The following is a 24,289-nucleotide window of genomic DNA, read 5'->3' on the forward strand; positions in this document are numbered from 1 at the left end:
AGAACTACCTACGCCACTTCATCTCCAAGCAGCATGATGACTGGGTGCAGCTGCTTCCGTGGGCGGAGTTCTCCTACATTAATCACACCAGCGAGTCTACTAGGAATACACCGTTCTGCATGGTCTACGGCCAGCACCCACTAATTCCTCTCCCGGTGCCTGATACTTCCGAGGTACCTGCAGCTGACTCCACGTTTAGAGACTTTTTGAAGATCTGGCAGCAGACTTGATCCTCCATCCTAATGGCAGTAGACCACATGAAACAGAAGGCTAACACAAGGAGAAGAGAGCCTCCTCGGTTTCTTCCTGGCACTAAGGTCTGGCTGTCGTCCAGGAATGTCCGACTGATTGTGCCGTCATGTAAATTTGTCCCAGGTTCCTCGGACCATTCGAGGTTCTGCAGCAGATCAATCCTGTCGCCTACAAGCTTCAGCTGCCTCCTACCTTCAGGATTCCCAACTCCTTTTATGTCTCTCTCCTGAAACCTGTGATCCTGAACCGCTATTTCAAGACTCCCAGCCCTGCGGTTGCCTCCAGCGGCCCCTTGGACATCTTCAAGGTCAAGGAGATCTATCTTGGACACCAAGAGAGTGAGAGGAAAGACTTTTTATTTGGTGGATTGGAGGGGGTTTGGTCCTGAAGAGAGGTCCTGGGAGCCAGAGGAGAACCTCAATGCCCCTACTCTTCTGAAGAAGTTTCTCTCTCGCTCTGTTCCCAAGACGAGGGGGCGTAAGAGGTGGGATACTGTAATGTCCGTGGCTGCGGGCTGTCTGCTCCAACCTCCCCCTGACAGCCGCAGCCACGAGTCGGCAAGCGCTGGCCCCAGCCTCCTCCTCAGGAGACGCCAGCGCTCGTGTTCACTCACCTCTGCCGGATCCCGTAGGGTGCGTGGGCGCTGCCCTTTTAAGAGCGGGCACGAGCGTGTGCGCGCACCCTACGGGATCCAGCAGAGGTGAGTGGACGCGAGCGCTGGCATCTCCTGAGGAGGAGGCTGGGGCCAGCGCTAAAGTCGTGCTGCGCTACATCCACGTTTGACCTGCTTCACCTTGCCTGACGTCCATCTGCTACCTAAGTCCCAGCAGAGCCTGCCCTGCTGCTGTCTGAGCTGCCACAGGTACGTATAGAACTATAGACAATCACCTGCTCTCTTTTGGCCAGCTGCCTTACCGCCAAGGCGGTACGGCCTAGTTGGTCCACAGACCCTTCGTGACACCAGGCCATTGAAAAATATAGAACATGTCCTATTTCAGGCCGAAGTTTATGGGGCTCCCGTAATTACGGGTGGCTGCTACGTGTGCGCACCTATATTTAAGGGAGCGTTGGTATCTGACGTCAGCTGATTTAAATTCTTTAATAAAGAGAAGCAGAGAAAATGGCGATCATGTGACCCTTTTAAGGGGTTTGGACATGATTGTGACATCATTTCCAGCCCCCCTTTTTTTACGGATCCGTAAATACGGGTCCGTAAATACGGGTTAAATACGGGTTAAAAACGTGTGACAAAGGACCTGTATTTACGGCTAGTATTTGCGGGAGGGAAAAAATATGGTCGTGTACATGGGGCCTTATATCACGTCCAGAGTCCACGCAGCCGTCTACCAGCACATTTTCGAGCGCTTCATGCTTCTGTCTACTGACAAGAATTATGGAAATGCTGATTTCATTTTCCAGCAGGACTTGGCACCTGCCCACACTGCCAAAGGTACCAATACCTGGTTTAATAACCACAGTATCACTGTGCTTGATTGGCCAGCAAACTCGCCTGACCTAAACTCCCTAGAAAATCTATGGGGCATTGTCAAAAGGAAGATGAGAGACACCAGACCCAACAATGCAGATGAGCTGAAGGCCGCTATCAAAGCAACCTGGGCTTCCATAACACCTCAGCAGTGCCACAGGCTGATCGGCTCCATGCCACGCCGCATTGATGCAGTAATTCATGCAAAAGGAGCCCCGGCCAAGTATTGAGTGCATATACTGTACATACTTTTTAGTAGGCCAACATTTCCGTATTAAAAATCATTTTTGAAATTGGGCTTATATAATATTCTAAGTTTTTGAGACACTAAATTTTTGGTTTTTATTAACTGTTACCATAATCATCAACATTAAAAGAAAAAAATGCTGGAAATAGATCACTCTGTGTTTAATACATCTATATAATGAGTTTCACTTTTTGAATTGAATTATTGAAATAAATTAACTTTTTGATGATATTCTAATTCATTGAGAAGGACTAGTGTATATTTATAGACAGTAAAATAAATTTGTTACAGTAAACAGTGTACTATATAATTTTAAACAATTTTTTTTTTTATAAAACGTCCCTAACTATTCCTAGTTGACTATCTTTAGCCAACTATCCCGATCTACCTATATAATTATACCTAACTAACCCCTAATAATCTAATCCTGTATGCTATCTCTAAAATCTCTTAAATGGGGGGGGGGAAATCAGTAGGCTCCTACTAACTGAAGGGAGCAGCGAAGGGAGACTTAGCAGGGAAATTACTGGGTACGGGTTAACAGGGGTATTGCACAACTTTACACGCTGGCGCTGGGCACACTTTTCATGTCCGGTCTCCTCACTGTCAGACTGAGGAGATCGGACGCTGTAGCAGCAATAACAGCCCAGTTTTATATGTCAGTAAGCTGTGATTGGTTAGTCTGCTGTGACTGACCATTTACAGGGGTCGCCAACAGAGGACTCCTGTGATTGGTTCCATGCCGTGTTACTGTGCCGATCAGCTGCTATAAACAACTGATGGCACGGTTCTGTCATCCTGTACTTTGACAGGGTGACAGTTGGTAGCCATGATGAAACGGTACGTCTCGGTGCCTTAACCCCTTCCCGACATTTGCCGTACATGTACGTCATGGAAAGCATTGACTTCCCGCAAAATGCCGTACATGTACGTCAAATGTTTGGCACCGGCTCAGAAACTGAGTCGTGCCATCATCACCGGATCTCAGCTGTATCTTACAGCTGACATCCGACTGTAACGGCGGGGACCGAAATTAGCTTCGATCCCCGCCATTAACCCCTTAAGTGCAGCGCTCAAACGCGATCGCTGCACTTAAGGTGTTTGCAGCTCATCGGAGCCCCAGCAATAAAATTGCCGGGGTTCCGGTGGCTGCAATGGCAACCGGAGGCCTAATACTGGCCTCCCGGTCTGCCTAGCACCGAAGCCGGTCAAGATCCGCCCGGCGGCGGAGCCTGATCGGCTTCCGTAGCTGCCGGCAAGATGGCGCCGGGTCAGGAGCTGATCCGGCGTCATCAGCGGTGGAAGTCAGCTGTACTGTACAGCTGACATCCACCTGTAACGGCAGGAACTGGAGCTAGCTCCGATCCCTGCCATTAACCCCTTCGATGCAGCAATCGAAAGCGATTGCTGCATCGTAGCGGTTACTAGCAGATCGCCAGCCCTGACAGGCAATCGGGACTGGCGACTGCTGTTATGGCAACAGGAGACACAATGGTCTCCTGCTCTGCCATTACGGAAGCCAATTTAGGCCCCGCCGGGAGGCGAAGCCTGCTCGGCTTGCTGTCAGTGAATGACTGACAGATCTAATACATTGCACTACATAGGTAGTGCAATGTATTAGAAAAAAAAAATATCTGACCGTTGGACCTTCAAGTCCCCTAGTGGGACTTGAAGAAAAGTGTAAAAAAAGTATAAAAAAGTGTAAAAAAATGTGCAAAAAATAAAAGTTTGAAAACAATAAAAGTTTCAAGTAATCAAATAAAACACAATCCCCCTTTTACTCTTATCAAGTCCTTTATTATTGAAAAATAATTATAAACCATATGTATTTGGTATCGCCACGACCGTAACGACCTGAGGTATCAAAATATTGTATTATTTATTGCACGCGGTGAACAGCGTAAAAAAAAACGTAAAAAACGTTACCAGAGTTTCTGTTTTTTAGTCACTTTGCCCTACAAATATTAGAATAAAAAGTGATCAAAAAGTCGCACGTATCCAAAAATGGTACCTATAAAAACTATAGCTCATCCCGCAAAATACAAGCCCTCATACAACTCCGTCGACAAAAAAATTAAAACGTTATGGTTCTCACAACTTGGCGATAGAAAAAAAATACATTCTTTTTACAAAAGTAATTTTATTGTGAAAAAAGTTGTAAAACATAAAAAAATGCTATAAATTAGGTATCGCCGGAATCGTACGGACCTGCAGAATAAAGTTAACATGTAATTTATAACGCATGGTGAACGCTGTATAAAAAAAACGAAAAAAGCTGTGCCAGAATTGCATTTTTTTGTTTACCTGGCATCCCAAAAAATAGGATAAAAGGTGATCAAAAAGTAACATGTACCCCAAAATGGTACCAATAATAACTACAGCTCGTCCCGCAACAAACCAGCCCTCATACCGCTACGTCTATGAAAAATAAAATTAGTTATGGCTCCAATAAGTCAGGAAATAAAAAAATATGCAGTTGTGCCCGAGGGGAACATTTCTTCAGTTTGAAGAGGCGATTTATCAAGGACCTAAAATTAGGGAACCAGGAAAGGGAGGGCCCAAACATATCCGCTGGAAGCGACGGTGCCCGTATTATACCAAGACAACACTTACCAGCAAAATTCCTCAAACTACAAAGGTGCGGAGTGTGGACCAAAAGGGGCATAAGAAATTACACCATTTATCAGTGCGACACTGGCCTGTGCGGAAAGGATTGCTTCACAGCGTAACACACATCTATGGATTATTTTATTTTTTTCATACCACCTGACTATGCCCCTTATATACTCCGCCCCGCTTACATGTACCCCCACATTATAAAACACCAGCAATACTCAAACAAATTTAGTACCAAGCAAAATCCGCTCTCCAAAAGCCAAATGGTGCTCCCTCGGCTCTGAACCCTACAGCGTGCCCAAACAGCAGTTTCCTTCAACATATATGGCATCGTCATACCCGGGAGAACCCTTTTAACAATTTTTGGGGTGTGTGTCTCCAGTGTCATAAGCTTGGCATGACATATTTGCCACTGAATGCACCATCCGCAGTGCATTCATTTATGGAAAAGACCTGTGGGGTGAAAATGCTCACTACACCTCTTAATAAATGCCTTGAGGGGTGCAGTTTCCATAATGGGGTCACTTCTAAGGGGTTTCTTTTTATTATTTCACATCTGAGCCTCTGCAGTTGTGAACCAATACTTTGTAAATCGCCAAATTAGGCCTCCACTCCGCATTGTACTCTCTCACTCCTGAGCCCTGTCGGACGTCCAGGCAAAAGATTAGGGCCACATGTAGGGTGTTTCTAAAACCGGGAAACACCGCATAATAATTAGAGGGCTGTCTTGTTATGGTGGCACAAGCCGGGCACCACATATTGGCATATCTATGGAAGAAAATCCCATTTTCACTCTGCAACATCGAGTGAACACTAATTTCTACAAAACACCTGCAGGGTTAAAACCACACCCCTTGGTAAATGCATTGAGGGGTGTCGTTTCCAAAATGGGGTCACTTCTGGGGGGTTTCCACTGTTTTGGGCCCACAGGCGCCCAGAAACCAATCCAGCAACATCTGCACTCCAAATGGCGGTCCTTTACTTCTGAGCCCTGCCGTTTGCCCAAACAGCAGTTTATGACCACATATGGGGTATTGCCGTACTCGGGAGAAATTGCTTTACAAATTTTGGGTTCTTTTTTTCCTTTATTTGTTGAGAAAATGAAAAAATTTGCGCTAAAGCTACGTCTTATTGAAGAAAAAGGACTGTTTTTATTTTCACTGCCTAATTCTAATAAATTCTATGAAACATCTGTGGAGTCAAAATGCTTACTACACCCCTAGATGAATTCCTCAAGAGGTGTAGTTTCCTAAATGGAGTCCCTTTTTGGGCGTTTTCATTGTTTTGTCCCCTCAGGGGCTTTGCAAATGTGACCTAGCCTCCGCAAACCATTCCTGCTAAATGTGATCTCAAAAAGCCAAATAGTGCTCTTTCCCTTCTAAGCCCTGCCGTGTGTCCAAACAGCCGTTTATTACCACATGTGGGGTATTGTTTTACTCGGGAGAAATTGCTTTACAAATTTTGTGGTGCTTTTTCTCCTTCAGTCCTTCTGGAAATGAGAAAAAATTAGCTAAACCTAGATTTTTTTTTTTTTAAATTTAGATTATTATTTTCAGGGCCTACTTCCATTATTTTCTGCAAAAAAACTGTGGGGTCAAATCGCTCACTATAGCCCTAGATAATTTCCTCAATGGGTGTAGTCTCCAAAAAGGGGGCACTTGTGGGGGGTTTCCACTGTTTTGTCCCCTCAGGGGCTTCGTAAATGTGACATGGCCTCTGCAAGCCATTCCTGCTAAATGTGAACTCCAAAAGCCAAATGGCGCTCTTTCCCTTCTAAGCCGTGCCGTGTGTCCAAACAGCCGTTTATTACCACATGTGGGGTAGTGTTTTAATCGGGAGAAATTGCTTTACAAATTTTACGGTGCTTTTTCTCCTTCAGCCCTTGTGGAAATGAGAATAAATTAGCTAAACCTACATTTTCTTAGAAAAAATTTAGATTATCATTTTCACAGCCTACTTCCAATAATTTATGCAAAAAACCTGTGGGGTCAAAACGCTCACTGTACCCCTAGATAATTTCCTCAATGGGTGTAGTTTCCGAAATGGGGTCACTTGTGGGGGGTTTCCACTGTTTTGTCCCCTCAGGGGCTTTGTAAATGTGACATGGCCTCTCAAACCATTCCTGCTAAATTTGAGCTCCAAAAGCCAAACGGCGCTCTTTCCTTTCTAATCCCTGCCGTGTGTCCAAATATCCATTTATTACCACATGTGGGGGATTGTTTTACTCGGGAGAAATTGCTTTACAAATTTTGCAATGCTTTTTCTCCTTTAGTCCTTGTGGAAATGAGAAAAAAAATCGCTAAACCTACATTTTCTTTGAAGAAATGTTGATTTTAATTTTCACGGCCTACTTCCAATAATTTCTGTAAAAAACCTGTGTCAAAATGCTCACTACACCCCTAGATAATTTCCTTGAGGTGTCTAGTTTCCCAGATGGGGTCACTTTTGGGGGATTTTCACTGTTTTGGCACCGCAAGAGCGCTTCAAACCTGACATGGTGCCTAAAATATATTCTAACAAAAATAAGGCCCCAAAATCCACTAGGTGCTCCTTTGCTTCTGAGGCCGGTGCTTCAGTCCAGTAGCACGCTACGGCCACATGTGGGATATTTCCTAAAACTGCAGAAACTGGGCAACAAATATTGAGTTGCATTTCTCTGGTAAAACCTTCTGTGTTATAAAAAAAATTGTATTAAAAATTTATTTCTGCAAAAAAATATGAAATTTGTAAATTTCACCTCTAATTTGCTTTAATTCCTGTGAAATGTGTAAAGGGTTAAGACATTTTCTAAATGCTGTTTTGAATACTTTGAGGGGTGCAGTTTTTAAAATGGGGTGACTTTTTGGGGGTTTCTAATATATAAGGCCCTCAAAACCACTTCACAACTGAACCGGCCCCTGTAAAAATAGCCTTATGAAATTTTCTTGAAAATGTGAGAAATTGCTGCTAAAGTTCTAAGCCTTGTGAGGTCATAGAAAAATAAAAGGATGTTCAAAAAACGATGCCAATCTAAAGTAGACATATGGGGGATGTTAATTAGCAACAATTTTGTGTCATATAACTGCCTGTATTACAAGCAGATACATTTAAATTGAGAAAAATGCTAATTTTTGCAATTTTTCACTATATTTTCGTGTTTTTCACAATTAAATACTGAATGTATCGACCAAATTTTACCACTATCTTAAAGTCCAAGGTGTCACGAGAAAACAATCTCAGAATCGCCCGGATAGGTGAAAGCATTTCAACGTTATTACCACATAAAGTGAAACATGTCAGATTTGAAAAATGAGGCTCTGTCAGGAAGGTCAAAAGTGGCTAAAGAGGGAAGGGGTTAAGGCACTGCAATCCAGGACGTACTGCTACGTCCTGGTGCGTCAAGGGGTTAAGTGGATTCTGCATTTATTTACAACCAAAGTTGCATGCATAGCCCAAATGACATGCAATGAAACTATTGTATGTTATACAGATCCCGAATATACTTTTGTGCATAAAGCCTGATATTAATGTGTCGTTTTACGCTTGTGAATTTAGCAAAGAAAAAAAAAGAATCAATAATTATATGTATTAGGGCATATATACATCATTAGAGGGGGTCCCCTATTCGGGATCTCTCCCTATGTGTCAGAACAGAGAGCAGCTCTGTTAGGGGAGCTCCTGCTCTGGCAGACCCGGCACGTCCTTGCATTACAAGGTCAGGGATTTATTTGAACGGCTTGCATATTAATGCTATATTTCCAAAGCAGCTTCCTTAGGGGAAAACAGATGATCGTCGGTGTGAGGGAAGTTGGACCCTTATTGAAAAAAAGTTTTCTTCCTGAGACAAACCCTTTAATGCATAAACGCCTGCACAGACATCCACCATAAATTATATTTCAGTAATATTTTTTCTCATTGCCTACCTTGCTTATCTCCAGTTAGCACCCACACTTTAATATTGCAATTTTTCAGTAGCTGTATGGTTTCTGGAACACAATCTTGTAGCTTATCTTCAATTCCTGTAGTTCCAAGTAACTAGAGAGAGCAAAGTAGAGCATCAATACATTTTCTTGAATAATAGGTATGTGTATACATCTTTACCATTTAACATTTTCTTAGTGACTTTTTCAATTAGCTGAAATGACTATATAGGAAAAAAGCTCAAAACTTGTTTTGTATAATATATAGTGCCGGAGATTTGAACCTGATTAACTTTCAGTGAATAGTACCCATACACCAAAATGTATTTTTCAATCAGATACAAATAAATGAGGAATCATATTAAAGATTTCTATAATGTATGTTCATCAACATTTTCATGAATGCTGTTGTTTTTATTTTCTCACTCTCTAACTCTCTGTTCTCAGGGACTCTCTTATTTCCCACTTTGTTATCATTAGTCTTTCTCACATCCCTCTCTTTAGCAGCTTTTTATTGGCCCTTCTCTCAGATGCAGCCCAACTACTAGTTTCATAGTTGAAAAAATACATATGCATATGTCCATCAAGTTTAACCAACCGATGGCAGAAAGGGAAGGCATATTGATCCAGAGGAAGGTTACAAAAAAAAAATACTCATAAGGCATTAGCCAATCTACCCTAATCTGCTCTTGTCGATCAGACTGGATCAACATTTAAACACGAATTCTCCACATTGATATATTTTTTTGCTCTAAGAAATTATCTAAGCATTTTTTAACCCCTTCCCAACATTTGCCGTATGGGTACGCCATGGAAAGCTATGACTTCCCGCAAATTGCCGTATCCATACGCCAAATGCAGAAGGGGTTACAGTGTGAAAAATAAAAGTTACAAAGTAAAGATGGCTGCTGTTCATAACAGCAGGCCATCTTTACATGAGGCCTAGGGGGGTGGCTCACCCGCACTGCATCGGCGATCGCTGCAATTGGCCGGTCAATTCAGACCGGCCAATTGCGGCTGTTTGCGGCTTTCGCCAATCACTGTGCCACAGGGCACAGTGATATGGTGGTGATTGGTGCTGTCTAGGACAGCACCAATCACTACCATGTTCCATGTAAAAAATGGCGGTGATGCCAGCCCCCCGATCGCTACGACCGACCAATCGCAGCCATGGCGGGTGTTTGAAACACCCTCCACCAGCCCTGCCCACCTCATTCCGGTTAGGAACGGTGAGCAGAGCTGGCGTGACCGTCTGTGAAGCCATCTTACCGAATCTGAGGCCTTCTGTGCTGCGATCCTGCTATGACATCTTCATCTGACTGCTTCCTGCTGAAGAGTGAACCGTCATCATCATCATCTGTGCTGCTGCTGTTTTTTGTTTTTTTTTAGCAGCAGCACTTGTTTTTTCCTAAACTTCTTATCCCTGTACCCCCCCATCCCCCCTCCCCCTCTTTCCCTTTTTACGTCCTGCGGCCGCTGAGTGCGGTTCAGTGACCACCTTCACTGACCGCCAAATTTGGCACAGGCCTTTCTTTTTTTTTGTTTTTTTGCACCTCCCTGTGTGCGCCATGCGTTCACTGAGTGCTGATCATTGACCGCCATCACTGATCAGCATCCGTGGTAATTTTTTTTGCTGCAAGTTTTTTTATTTTTTGTCCTTTTTTATTACTGCACTTTTTTTTAGCGTGCGCCCTGCGGCTACTGAGTGCTGAGTCTAATAATCAGCCTCAGTGGTAATTTGTTTACGCAGGTGTTTTTTTGGCCTTTTTACTTTGTTTTTATAAAACTGTAAAAAAAAAAAAGAGTAGCATTAGAGTAGCGGACGTTTACTGACGTCCGTTTTGTAAAAAAAATATATAGCAGAAGTTATAGCTATATATTTTTTATACAGTTTGAATAAATTTACATCTTATAGTCAGCGTCCATTTAGTGACGGACATTCAGTTCGTTCACTAAATTTTTGAAAGCGTAGCGACAGTTTTAGTATAAATTTACATCTTATAGTCAGCGTCTGTTTAGTGACGGACATTCAGTTATTTTTAACTGAAGTTCGTTCACTAAATTTTTGATAGCGTAGCGACAGTTAGTATAAATTTATAGTGTTATAGTCAGCGTCCGTTTAGTGACGGACATTCAGTTTTTTCTAACTGAAGTTCGTTCACTAAATTTGTGATAGTGTAGCGACAGTTTTAGTATAAATTTACATCTTATAGTCAGCGTCCGTTTAGTGACGGACATTCAGTTTTTTTTTAACTGAAGTTCGTTCACTAAATTTTTGATAGCGTAGCAACAGTTAGTATAAATTTATAGCGTTATAGTCAGCGTCCGTTTAGTGACATACATTCAGTTTTTTTTAACTGAAATTTGTTCACTAAATTTTTGATAGCGTAGTGACACAGTTGTAGCTCAATTTTTTTTACAGTTCTATATTGAACGTTCAATAAATTTCTTTCTCCTACATTTTTCTTATTCTTCTCTCCTTTTTCTTCTTTTTTTTTTTTCCTATAAATTTCATATTACACGTGTAAAAGCACAACATACACAACCACCTCTATAAAGAGTATTACACGTGTTGAAGCACTAAATACCCCCCTAATAAAAATGTCCCAATCATCTCAAAGGCTCTACGCAGCTGAGGAGGCATACGCCATCCTGGCCTCTGACACTGAATCGGCCAGCGAGGGAGAAGAGGAAATTGCCCCATTCATCTTGACCTCATCATCCTCATCCAGTGATGAGGAACCCCCGCAAAGACGCCCCAGGACATCAGCTGAGGCAACCCCCCAAATCAGTGATACCCTGTGGAACCCACCCCCCGGTTATGAGCCTCACATTCCAGATTTCACAGGGAGCTCAGGAATTCGATTTTAGACTGTAGGCCTCGCAGAAATTCACTATTTCAAGCTCTTTTTGGAGGATTTTGTTAATGTAATGGCGGCCCAAACAAATTTATAAGCCCAACAATTTTTAGCCCAAAACCCCACGTCATCATTTGCTAGGTGGACCCCCATAGAGGCAGCGGAGATGACGAAATTTTGGGGCCTTGTCCTACATATGGGCCTAGTAAAAAAAAAAAAGATTAGGCAATACTGGAGTGCAGACATTTTATACAGCACCCCATTATACCGCATGGCAATGACCCGGGCACGATTTGAAATTATTCTGAAATATTTGCATTATAATGATAATGCCCAGTGTCCGCCCCGTGATGACCCCACATACGACCACCGCCTTTTCAAAATCAGGCCAATGATTGATTATTTCTGCACCAAATTTCAGGAAGTGTACACCCCCGAAAAGAACATAGCAATAGACGAGTCCCTTGTACATTTTAAGGGGAGACTAAAATTCTGCCAATACCTGCCAAGCAAGAGGGCGAGGTATGGAATTAAAATGTACAAGCTGTGCGAGAGCAGCTCAGGGTACACCTACAGGTTTCGGGTTTATGAAGGGAAGGACACCAGGATAGAACCTCCAGAATGTCCCCCTGTCCTGGGAGTTAGTGGAAAAATAGTGTGGGACTTGATGCACCCACCGCTGGACCAGGATTATCACCTTTACGTGGATAACTTCTATACCAGCATCCCACTATTTAAATGCCTCTCCACCAGAAGTACTGTAGCATGCGGCACCGTGCGCAAAAATCAGAGAGGCCTCTCTAAAAATCTGATTGGGCAACCCCTAAGAAAAGGAGAAAGCAGGGCACTACACAGCGATAACTTGTTGCTGGTCAAGTATAAGGACAAGAGGGACGTCCTTATGTTGACCACAATACACGGTAGTGGCAGCACCCCTGTCCCTGTCCGAGGTAGCACCACAATGACCCCGAAGCAAGACTGCATCCTCGGTGACAATAAGTACATGGGAGGTGTTGATCTCCCTGATCAAGTACTGAAGCCGTACAGTGCCATGCGTAAAACAAAGGCGTGGTACAAAAAGCTGGCCATGCACATGGTACAGATGGCATTGTATAACGCTTAAGTTCTATACCAATGTGCAGGCCGGACAGGGACATTCCTTCAGTTTCAAGAAGCAGTTATCAAGGCCCTTGTATTTGGGAACCAGGAAGGGGAGGGCCCCAGTACTACTAGATGTGATGGTCCAAGTATTGTACCAGGGCAACACTTTCCTGGTGAAATCCCCTCCACTGGTAAAAAGGGTAGGAGCCAAAAAAGGTGTAAAGTGTGTTACAAAAGGGGGAGAAGACGAGACACAACTTATCATTGTGAAACCTGTCCCGACAAACCTGGCCTGTTCATAAAAGAGTGCTTCAAAGTTTATCACACATCCATGGATTTTAATTGAAACATTCTTTTAAATGCTCACTATACCCCTAGATAAATTCCTTGAGGGGTGTAGTTTCCCACATGGAGTCACTCTTGGGGGGTTTCCACTGTTTTGACCACTCAGGGGCATTGCAAATGTGACATGGCCACCGCAAACCATTCCAGTTACATTTGAACTCCAAATGGTGTTCTTTCCCTTCTGAGCCCTGCCGTGTGTCCAAACAGTCGTTTATGACCACATGTGGGGTACTGTTTTACTCGGGAGAAACTGCTCTACAAATGTTGTGGTGCTTTTTCTCCTTTAGTCCTTGTGGGAATGAAAAAAAAATTAGCTAAACCTACGTTTTATTGGTTAAAATTTAGATTCTCATTTTCACGGCCTACTTCCAATAAATTCTGCAAAAAGCCTGTGGGGTCAAAATGCTCACTATACCCCTAGATTAATTCCTTGAGGGGTGTAGTTTCCCACATGGAGTCACTCTTGGGGGGTTTATACTGTTTTGACCACTCAGGGGCTTTGCAAATGTGACATGGCCACCGCAAACCATTCCAGTTACATTTGAACTCCAAATGGTGTTCTTTCCCTTCTGAGCCCTGCCGTGTGTCCAAACAGCCGTTTATGACCGCATGTGGGGTACTGTTTTACTCGGGAGAAACTGCTCTACAAATGTTGTGGTGCTTTTTCTCCTTTAGTCCTTGTGGGAATGAAAAAAAAAATTAGCTAAACCTACGTTTTATTGGTTAAAATTTAGATTTTCATTTTCACGGCCTACTTCCAATAAATTCTGCAAAAAGCCTGTGGGGTCAAAATGCTCACTATACCCCTAGATAAATTCCTTGAGGGGTGTAGTTTCCCACATGGAGTCACTCTTCGGGGGTTTCCACTGTTTTGACTAATAAGGGGCTTTGCAAATGTGACATGGCCACCGCAAACCATTCCAGTTACATTTGAACTCCAAATGGTGTTCTTTCCCTTCTGAGCCCTGCCATGTGTCCAAACAGCAGTCTATGACCACATGTGTGGTACTGTTTTACTCGGGAGAAACTTCTCTACAAATTTTGTGGTGCTTTTTCTCTTTTAGTCCTTGTGGGAATGAAAAAAAATTAGCTAAACCTATGTTTTATTGGGAAAAATGTAGATTTTAATTTTCACGTCCTACTTCCAATAATTTCTGCAAAAAACCTGTGGGGTCAAAATGCTCACTATACCCCTAGATAATTTCCTCAAGGGGTGTAGTTTCCAAAATGGGGTCACTTGTGGGGTTTCCACTGTTTTGTCCCCTCAGGGGCTTTGCAAATGCAACATGGCCTCCGCAAACCATTCCTGCTAAATTTGAGCTACAAAAGCCGAATGGCGTTCCTTCCCATTCCGACGTTATTACCACATAAAGTGAAACATGTCAGATTTGAAAAATGAGGCTCTGTCAGGAAGGTCAAAAGTGGCTAAAGAGGGAAGGGGTTAAAGCCATCTACTGTAGATACTGTGACCAGCTCCTGCGGTAGACTATTCCACTTATTCACAGTTCTCACAGTAAAGAAGGCTTGTCGCCTCTGCAGATTGAACCTTTTTTTCTCCAGACGGATTGAGTGCCCCCTTGTCTTTTGAGGGGATTTTACATGGAAGAGCTTTTCACCATATTTTGTATGGGCCATTTAAATACTTGTTAATTTATTTATGTGCCCCCTTAGTTGAATCTTTTCAAAGCTAAATAAATGTAATTATTTTAATCTTTCTTCATAACTAAGATTGCTTATACTCTTTATTAGTTTAATAAACCCCAAAAATATCCACAAGACTAAAAAACTGTCAATTTAATCAGAAAAAAAACTTTATTGTATAAAACATATAATCAAAGACAAATGTAAAAACACTTAAAAGGAGAAAGAGAACCCACATCAGTTGTGGTGAGTGGTAAGTGCATAGTCCATTGCAAGAATGTTAAACGGACATAAAACATGTGCCAAATAATGAATAGTAGATCACTGGCTATATATAAAGAGCTAACAAGAGGTAAATAGAAACCATAAGTCCAGCTACCATACAAGCAAAAATAAATTATAAGTTGCAAGGAATAAACCAACCGCACACTAACCACCAGCCCCAATGCATGTTTCGGTCCTCGCTTTGTCTGGGGGTCGTTAATTGTTTAGTTGCTCTTCTTTGTATTTTTTCCAACTCCAGGGCATCCTTTCTATGAACTGGAGCCCAGAACTGAACTGCATATTCTAGATGAGGCCTTACTAATGCTTTGTAAAGTGGTAATATTATATCCCTGTCCCGCGAGTCCATGCCTCTTTTAATACTCGACAATATCTTGCTGGCCTTTGAAGCAGCTGATTGACATTGCATGCTGTTATTTAGTTTATGATCTACAAAAACACCCAGATCCTTCTCAACAAGTGACTCCCCCAGTGTAGCTCCCTCTAAGATATATGATGCATGCAGATTGTTGGTACCCAGATGCATAACTTTACATTTATATACATTAAATCTCATTTGCCAAGTGGACGCCCAAACACTTAGTGTGTCCAAATCAGCTTGTAATTTATGAACATCTTCTATAGACTGAACAATACTACATAGCTTGGTGTTATCTGCAAAAATAAAAATAGTGATATTAATCCCATTCTCTATATCATTAATAAATAAGTTGAATAATAGTGGTCCCAGCACTGAAACCTGGGATACACCACTTATAACCGGGGACCATTCAGAGTAGGAATCATTGACCACAACTCTCTGGATACGGTCCTTGAGCAGATTCTCAATCCAATTACAAATGATACTTTCTAAACCTATAGTCCTTCATTTACCCATTAGACGTCTATTAGTTTATGATCTACAAAAACACCCAGATCCTTCTCAACAAGTGACTCCCCCAGTGTAGCTCCCTCTAAGATGTATGATGCATGCAGATTGTTGGTACCCAGATGCATAACTTTACATTTAGCTTGGTGTCATCAGCCCGGGTTAAGGTCAATTGTACTTTTTCCTCCTCACTCGCTATCTCTAACGGCACGAGGCAGGGTTGTCCCTTGTCCCCCTTCATTTTCATTTTGTGCTTGGAGCCCTTCCTGTGCCAGGTTCGCTCCAATCCAGACATAGCGGGTGTATCATTGGGAGGAAGGTCCCATAAGGTCGCAGCATATGCGGATGACCTGCTTTTCTTTCTCATCGTGCCCAGGATCTCCTTGCCCAATCTCATGGCAGACATGTGGAGATACTCGAAATTACCCAACTTCAAAATTAACTACCAGAAGTAGGAGGCTCTCAATGTCTCGTTGCCACAGTCTCTGGTGGAAGATCTGCCCTTCTCCTTTAAATGGGCTAGAGACTCACTCAAATATTTGGGGGTCCAGCTCTCCAGGGATCTATGTCATCTTTATGCAGTTAACTACCCCCCTGGTTCGGCAGGTGTGCAATATTTAAAATGAATATCCTGCCGCGGATCTTGTACCTCATCCAGGCTCTGCCGATTCACATCCCTCGCACCTTCTTTCAAGCCCTGTTGTCCTTACTCCATAGATTTAGATGGGTGGGGAAACCAGCCCGTATAACCCGCTCTATGCTTTTCCGTGCTAGGTGTGAGGGCGGGGTTGGTCTTCCGGACTTTGTCTCCTATCACTAGCCTCACACCTGTCACGAATTCTGGACTGGTTCAGACACACTGAGGTTAAACAGTGGGTGTTGATGGAACAGGCCTTTCTGGCGGTTCCATTGCAGGCACTGCCGTGGTTGGAGAAACACACCCGCTATCGGCGCGGACACACCCGACTATTGGACCCACCTTGGCGGTTGCGTCCCGGCTCTTTCCCCGGAAAGAGATCTCCCTGTCTCCCTCCCCCCTGTTTCCTATCCTGGGCAATCCTGCATTCCCTCCGGAGCAAGAAAGAGGTCCATTCCGGCACTGGTTGAGGGTAGGTAAGGGACATGCTGCTCATTTCATACAAGGGGGGTGTCACCAAGGGCTCGTGGACCCACTGGGCCGTACCGCCTTGGCGGTATGGCAGCTGGCCAACAGGACGCAGGTCAAAGTCTATAGTTCGTGTAGGGTACCTGTAATGGATTTGCCTGACACAGCTTCTTTGTCGACGCCCGTGGATAATCAGCCTGCATCTGTGCCTAGATATGTTAGAGTGACTCGATCTGCTACCACTCAGGCTGGCAGGCTGAGGAGAGGGAGAATCTATCACAGCCTGGCCAGACGGAGCTAGCTCCCGCCCGCTGTCTATTTATACCCTCATTTCCTGCTCCTCCTTTGCCTGTGATTCTTCTGTTTCCTGGCTCTGCTGCTCCTGCTTGTACTATTGTCCTCTGCTTCAAATTGAACCTGGCTTTACGGACTACTCTCCTGCTCTGCATTTGGTACCTCGTACACTCCTGGTTTGACTCGGCTCGTTCACTATTCTTGTTGCTCACGGTGTTGCCGTGGGCAACTGCCCCATTTCCCTTAGCTTCTGTGTACCCTTGTCTGTTGGTCTGTCGGGAACTTATTGAGCGTAGGGACCGTCGCCCAGTTGTACGCCGTCGCCTAGGATGGGCCGTGCAAGTAGGCAGGGACTGAGTGGCGGGTAGATTAGGGCTCACCTGTCTGTCTCCCTACCCCATCATTACAGGACGAGCCCGCACACCCTAGAGGCAGAAGAGTGCAGCCACATGGAGACACCTACAAACTTTAAGTGTCCCACGGTCGCGGTTGCCAGTAAGTACAGCGTGCCAGCGGTCAGCGACCATGGACACAACACTCACCCTGGTAATGTTAGCCTGCTGCTATGTTGTGTCTGGCTGGTTATGAAAAATGGGGCCCCACATAGTTTTTTCCATTTATTTATTTATTTTAAATGATGTGGGGTCAGAAAAAATGCGTTAAGCTTAGATACAGGGCCCATGTGTGATCCTGTCTGCTGGGGCCCTGTATTTAAGCCTACCATGTGGTAGGCTAAGATACAGGGCCTATGTGTGATACGGTCTGTTGGACCCTGTATCTAAGCCTGACACATGGTAGGCTTAGATGCAAGGCCCCAGAAGACAGTAACGTTATACTGCGCTGGGAACGGGGAGGGTAAGTCCACTGTTACTATAGTAACAGGGGCCCGTGTAGTTTATTACACAGGTCCCTGTTACTGTAATAACTTTTAATAGGCGGTGGGCTGCTGGCCTCCTTGGCTACGGGGCCTGGTTGCAATTGCGTCCGCTGCGATCCCTATAGCTAGGCTAGTAAAACGGTTGCAGCGGGCCCAGGCCCAGGCCCCTAACGGGAGTACCATCTGCCAGGGTTAGAGTTAATGGGTGTTTGATGGAATATTTTGCATTGGGTAGGGGCACTCAGCAGTGTTGCCCCTTGTCTCTTATCCTCGAACCATTGGCGGCTGCTCTTCGTACACATTCAGGTGTTACTGGTTTCCGCCGGGTCAGGACGGAGGACAAAGTGGCGCTTAATGCAGATGACGCCCCCCTATATTTGGCTCATGCCAAAGAGTCTCTGGGTATTGCTATGGAAACAATAGCTACATTTAGGAGGTATTCTGGCCTAGTTAGTAATCGGTCCAAATCGACTCTACTGCCTTTAGATATTATCAATGATGTGGAGGTTTATATTCATTCGGTACTACAAGTGGTCTCGGAATTTAAATATTTAAGGGTGGTAGTATCTCGACAGCTTCAGAATACGAGAAGCTTAATTTATCCCCGTTAATAAGCAGATTCAAGCAGAAATTGAAAGCTTGGATCAGGCTGCCTCCATCAAAGGTAGGGCACACAACCTTATTAAAATGATACCAGTTCCACAATGCTCCTGTATGGCTCCCACTTAGTTTTTTTTTATCAGGTTAATACATTTTTTCGGCGAGTGATCTGGTATAATGGTATGCATGCTATAACATCCACGGCTGCGGACCGTCGGGACTACTCACCACTCGACGGCCACAGCCATGGACTTGTGAGCGCTGCTCAGCATCTCCTCCCACTCTGCTGTGTCCCGTAGGGTGTGTGCGCACCCTCGCGCCTGGCCTTAAAGGGCAAGTGCGCGCACATGTAAAACATCACTAATTAACCCATGATCACCCTGGACTATAAAAAGGGCTCTCCCCTTTTACTCCTTGCCTAAGCATTGTTTGTATTCCTCTGTTAGTCTTGCAAATGGTCCCTTAGTCGTATCCTGTTCCCTGTGTTCCCGTGCCCTGCTACCTGTATCCTGTATCCCGTGCTGTATTTGTTCCTTTGCTACTGTCAGAACTATTACAGCTACCCTAATGTTCGGACTTTATATTGACTTGGTACACTGTTGTTTAGCCAGCTGCTACCCCGCTACGGCAGTGCGGCCTAGTGGGTCCACATACCCACAGACCGTGACACATGCATTAAACTGGAGAATCTTCAGCGATCCAAGATGGAGGGGGGTCTGGCGCTGCCTAACCCTTGGGTATATTTTTTAGCAGGAAAGTTACAACAGATTCGAGGATGGGAGGGTGCAGATGTGAATCCCTAGATAAATTTATAACAGGCATTATTAGGGGGTGGTAACCTATATGAGGTATTGTAGTTTAAATTTCAGTGTGTACCCAAAAGGGAATGCCCATTAGGCTCTAATCTACAATTTTGCTTAGGAGCCATCTTGGCAAGGTAAAAGTCTGATTGTCAAAAAACAACAACATATAAACACCCCCATAAATGCAACTTTGAAAGGTACTCTATATGTATGAATAAATAAAAATTTTAAGTGTAAAATTGAACCTTCTCTTTACCCAAAATTAAACCATCTTATTTTTGGTGATTTTTCTTGGTACCGAAGTCCGCCACTTTCCTAATTACTTTTGTTGCCTGCTTCTAATCCTGTTGAAGCTATGTCTTTCTTATACAGAGATTAACAAAATTGTACACAGTAGTCCATGCGTGGTCTGACTAATGATTTAAATAAGGGTAAAACTATGCTCTTATCAGGTGCATAAAAGTCTCTTTTGATGCATCCCATGGTGTTTTTATCGCGCTTTTCTTAATTTGCTTTGAAAATCTGCATGGGCTTTACCACACTTTACTGCGATTTTGCAATGCAGTTTTCAGCTGTGCAGTTATTGCAGGTAAAGTACATGGTTTAAATTTTTAAAAGGTTTTTTTTAAAGCAATTAAGAATCACATAAAAATTGCAACAAAACTGCAATAAAAATAGAAACTTTTTACCCTCATGTGCTTTCACATGTTTTACCATTTAATATATGTTAAATGTGTCCTCTTGTCCTATGTGTTTAGCCTTACACAAAATCACAGAAAAAGACTATACCTACTTATACAAGGGCAGGTTAGAAAACCCGTTCCCAGCAGAATGCAGACAATGCTACATATATGGGTGAGGTACAGTAGCAGAGGTGTAAAATACTGATGAACAGCCACTCTCAAGTCCATAAGGGGGTGGTTGCTTAGTATAACAATTGCACAAGATAAGGCTTCTATAGCTGGCTAGATATACAGTTACATGTAGTGCACCAAGCTGTCTTACAGCCTATAAGTTATGACCAGGGTCGGCTACAGGTTTATGTGGGCCCTTTGGCGACACAGACTTAGTAGGCTCCTTTGCGGGGGAACTCACGGCAGCAGTAAAATTTCAGAAAACGTCACTTTGTGCCCCCATATAGATATTAGGCCCTGTTTATGCCCCCATATAGAAGTTAGGCCCCCAGTTTGTACCCCCATAAATTGAGTGGCCTCTGTAGATAGTGCCACACAGCCTCCCTCCCAGGTAGTGCCATACAGCCCCCTTCCCTGGTAGTGCTACACAGTCCCCCAGGTAGTGCCACACAGCCCCCCTCTCAGGTAGTGGCACACAGCCCCCCTCCCAGGTGGGGCCACACAGTCCCCCCTCCCAGGTAGTGAAACACAGCCCCCGCATCCCAGGTACTGCCACACAGCCCCCACCTCCTAGGTAGCACCACATAGCCCCCACCTCCCAGGTAGTGCCACACAGCCCCCCTCCTAGGTAGTGCCACACAGCCCCCCCTTCCAGGTAGTGCCACACAGCCCCCTCCTCCCAGGCAGTGCCACACAGCCCCCCTCCCTGTTAGTGCCACACAACCCCACCCCCTGGTAGTGTCACACAGCCCCCCTCCCTGGTAGTATCACACAGCCTCCCTCCCTGTAGGTAGACCCTTTGGCAGGGGCGTAACTAGGAAAGACTGGGCCCCATAGCAAACTTTTGACTGGGGCCCCCCTGGGTGTCACACAACCCCCCCCTTGTAGATAGTGCCTTTTTTACAGCCCCCCCTGTAGATAACGCCATACAGCCCCCCCTCTGTAGATAGCGCCATACATCCCCCTGTAGAGAACGCCATACAGCCCCCCTGTAGAGAACGCCATACAGCCCCCCTGTAGATAATGCCATACAGCCCCCTGTAGATAATGCCATACAGTCCCCTGCAGAGAACGCCATGCAGCCCCCCCCTGTAGAGAACGCCATACAGCCCCCCCTGTAGAGAACGCCATACAGCCCCCCCTGTAGGGAACGCCATACAGCCCCCTCCTGTAGGGAACGCCATACAGCTCCCCCCTGTAGGGAACGCCATACAGCCATCCCCCGCCCCTGTAGGGAACGCCATACAGCGTCCCCCCTCCCAAAAAAATGTGACCTACAGTGTGTCCTACAAAATACATGTATCCCCTCTCCACAGGATCTCCACAGGATAGGGGATACATGAGTGATCGCTGGCAGCGATAGGCAGAACGGGGGACTGAAAGTCCCCTGAACTTCTCCATGACAAACCTCTGACTTCCGGCGTCTGCGCAGCTCAATAAAAATGAAAGGAGCGCTGGTCATGCATGCACACAAGCACGACCGGCGCTCCATTCATTTTTACGGAGCTGCCGACACAGACCCCGGAAGTCCGAGGTTTGTGATGGAGAACTTCAGGGGACTTTCAGTCCCCCGTTCTCCCTATCAATGCCAGCGATCACACATGTCTCCCCTATCCTGTGGAGATCCTGTGGATAGGGGAAACATGTATTTTGCTCTATTTTGCGCCTTCAGGACCAGACACCGTTTAACCATTTTTAGCACGTGTTAGTTAAATGGCTATAACTTTTTTATTTGTTGGGCTAACGACGTGATTTTTGCTGCGTTTTTTCCATAGACAATGCAGGTTTAATTTTTTATCGTTTTTATACACACGTTTTTTGCTATTTTAGAATTTTTATTCATAAAGTTTGAAAATAATAGTAAAAAAATAAGCTTTTTTACATTTCAGCTATTTTTTTTTTTTTGGTAATAACATAGTTTTACCCTTAAATAGACCTTTTATTTGTGATCGTCATTGTCTACCGTAAATTTTTATATATTACATGTCTATATTAGGGTAATTGGGTCAGCGCTAGCGTTACAACAATGATTGGCGGGGGGGAAACGGTTTTTTTGGGGTGAGTATTTTATGTGTATTTATTATTTACATTTTTTTTGCACTTTACTTTATTATTTTTTTATTACTATGGTCTGTCCCCCAAAGGTCAAAGAAGACCTTTGGGGAACTTTATATATATTTTTTCTTTCTTTTACACCATGTTTTTCCACTGTAACTGGAGCTGCACAGCAGCCCCAGTTACAGGGGAAATCAGCCCTCTCATAGTGACGATTGTCACTAATAGGGCTGTGCTGGGTCTAGTAAGACCCAGCAGCAGTCTGTCACTAACGGCACCCGGCGATCATGTGACCAGTCACATGATTACCGGGAGGAATAGAGACAGCGCCGCTGCTGCTGTCTCTATTCCTGTACACAGCGCGCATTCAGCGCTGTGTACAAGTGATCAGAGAAGACAGAAGCAGCGAAAGCTGCTTCTATCCTCTCCTCAGGGTCCCCGGCAGTCACTGACAGCCGGAGACCCGACATTCAGCTGCCCGATCTCGCGGGCAGCAAGTTAAAACCCGAGCCGTAAAAAGCCTATGGCTCGGGTTTTAAGGACCCTGACCGCTGGCCGTAAAAATACAGCCAGCGGTCGGGAACCAGTTAATGGCAGAGCGGGGAGATACCTCCCTGCTCTGCCGTAGTGTTCAGTGGCGTCCTGCTGTAGCAGCCATAGCGGCTGCTAGCGGAGCCTCCGGCCATGAGGGGGCCCGTGCCAGCGGGCGACATGGCCCCCTCATGCCGCGGGCCCCGTAGCAGCCGCTACTGCTGCTACGGCGGTAGTTACGCCACTGCCCTTTGGAGTTTCCTCTAGGAGTGGAATCCCCAGGCAGAGCATTGCCAATGCTCTGGCTGGGGATTCCCGACTCAGGAGAAACCCCTGATGTCACTGTCCATATATGGACAGTATTGTCAGGGGCAACCCCAGAGCCATAGTTCCGGGCAGAGTACTACTAGCACTCCTGCTCTGCTCCTGACAGTAGTAAAGTAAAGGCTCTGCTCTGGTACTCCAGCTCTGGGGAAGCCTCTGACATCACTATCCATATATGTTTAGTGATGTCAGGGGCAACCCCAGAGCCAAAATCCCGGGCAGAGCGATTCTAGCACTCTGCTTGAGACTCCTTCTCTCCTCCTTCTCTCCTCCTGACATCACTGTCCATATATGGACAGTGATGTCAGGGGCTTTCCCAGAGACGGGGTCCCGGTGCAGAGAAGCTTTTATCGCTCTGCCTGGGACTCTTTCTCTCCCCCTGACATCGCTGTCCATATATGGACATTGATGCCAGGGGCCTCCCCAGATACAGAGTACCAGTGCAGAGCCGCTTGTAGTGCTCTGCCTGGGACTCCTTCTCTCCCTCTGACATCACTGTCCATATTCGGTCAGTGATGTCAGGGGTTTCCCCAGAAACGGAGTCCCGGAGCAGAACCGCTAGCGCTCTGCCTGGGACTCCTTCTCTCCTCTCGACATTACTGTCCATATATGTGCTGACGCCGGCCCTGGTTATGGCCATACTCTTTGATTAGGCGGGCTGCCCAGCACCTTGTCTGCATCCTGCTCTGAAATCTGTATTTTAACCTGCCCTTGTGTCAGTAAGTACTGTATTTTTTTTCTTTTTCTGTAATTTTAAGTAAATGTTATCCCATTTTTTGTGATTTCTTTGTAATTTTAGTGTAGGGACTCACAAGATGATGAGGACTCATGATGCGGTTTGGGAGATTATGTATTTTGCCCAACTAATACCTCATGTTTGTTATGTTTCTTAATTTTGCAGGTTGCAGCCGGGCCTTGTGATGTTGCGGGGGAATGGGGTGTCAGTACTTTGTGTGGTGCACTTAATGTGTGCTGGACAGGTCTACGAATAGAATGGACGTAAATTCTAGGCTGCTAGCCAGCATAATGCACTATATGTAAGGCCACATGCACACGGAATCCGTAATTACAGGATGTAATTGCGGACCCATTTATTTCTATTGGCCACGGACACCTTTCTGTTTATTTATGGATGTGTGTCCAGGCCGTAGAAATGATCCGCAAAATGTCCGCAATCATGGCACGGACTTGCCCATAGTTGGCTATGGATGTGTATCAGTAGCTATCGGATCCGTATTTGCGGACAGTAAA

The 24,289-nt window shown here is 44.9% G+C and overlaps 1 protein-coding gene across 1 annotated transcript in view; it reads right to left on the reverse strand.

Annotated features, from left to right (window-relative positions):
* The window catches only part of ATP8B3 (ATPase phospholipid transporting 8B3), a 761,685-nt gene that overhangs the window by 257,080 nt on the left and 480,316 nt on the right, over positions 1-24,289 (reverse strand). Inside the window, exon 18 of the mRNA XM_075852305.1 lies at positions 8,504-8,615. Within this exon, the coding sequence (XP_075708420.1) occupies positions 8,504-8,615 (112 nt within the window). The remainder of the gene's footprint in view (positions 1-8,503; positions 8,616-24,289) is intronic.

Source organism: Rhinoderma darwinii, chromosome 1 (genome assembly GCF_050947455.1).
Source record: "Rhinoderma darwinii isolate aRhiDar2 chromosome 1, aRhiDar2.hap1, whole genome shotgun sequence".
Taxonomy (NCBI): Eukaryota; Metazoa; Chordata; class Amphibia; order Anura; family Rhinodermatidae; genus Rhinoderma; species Rhinoderma darwinii.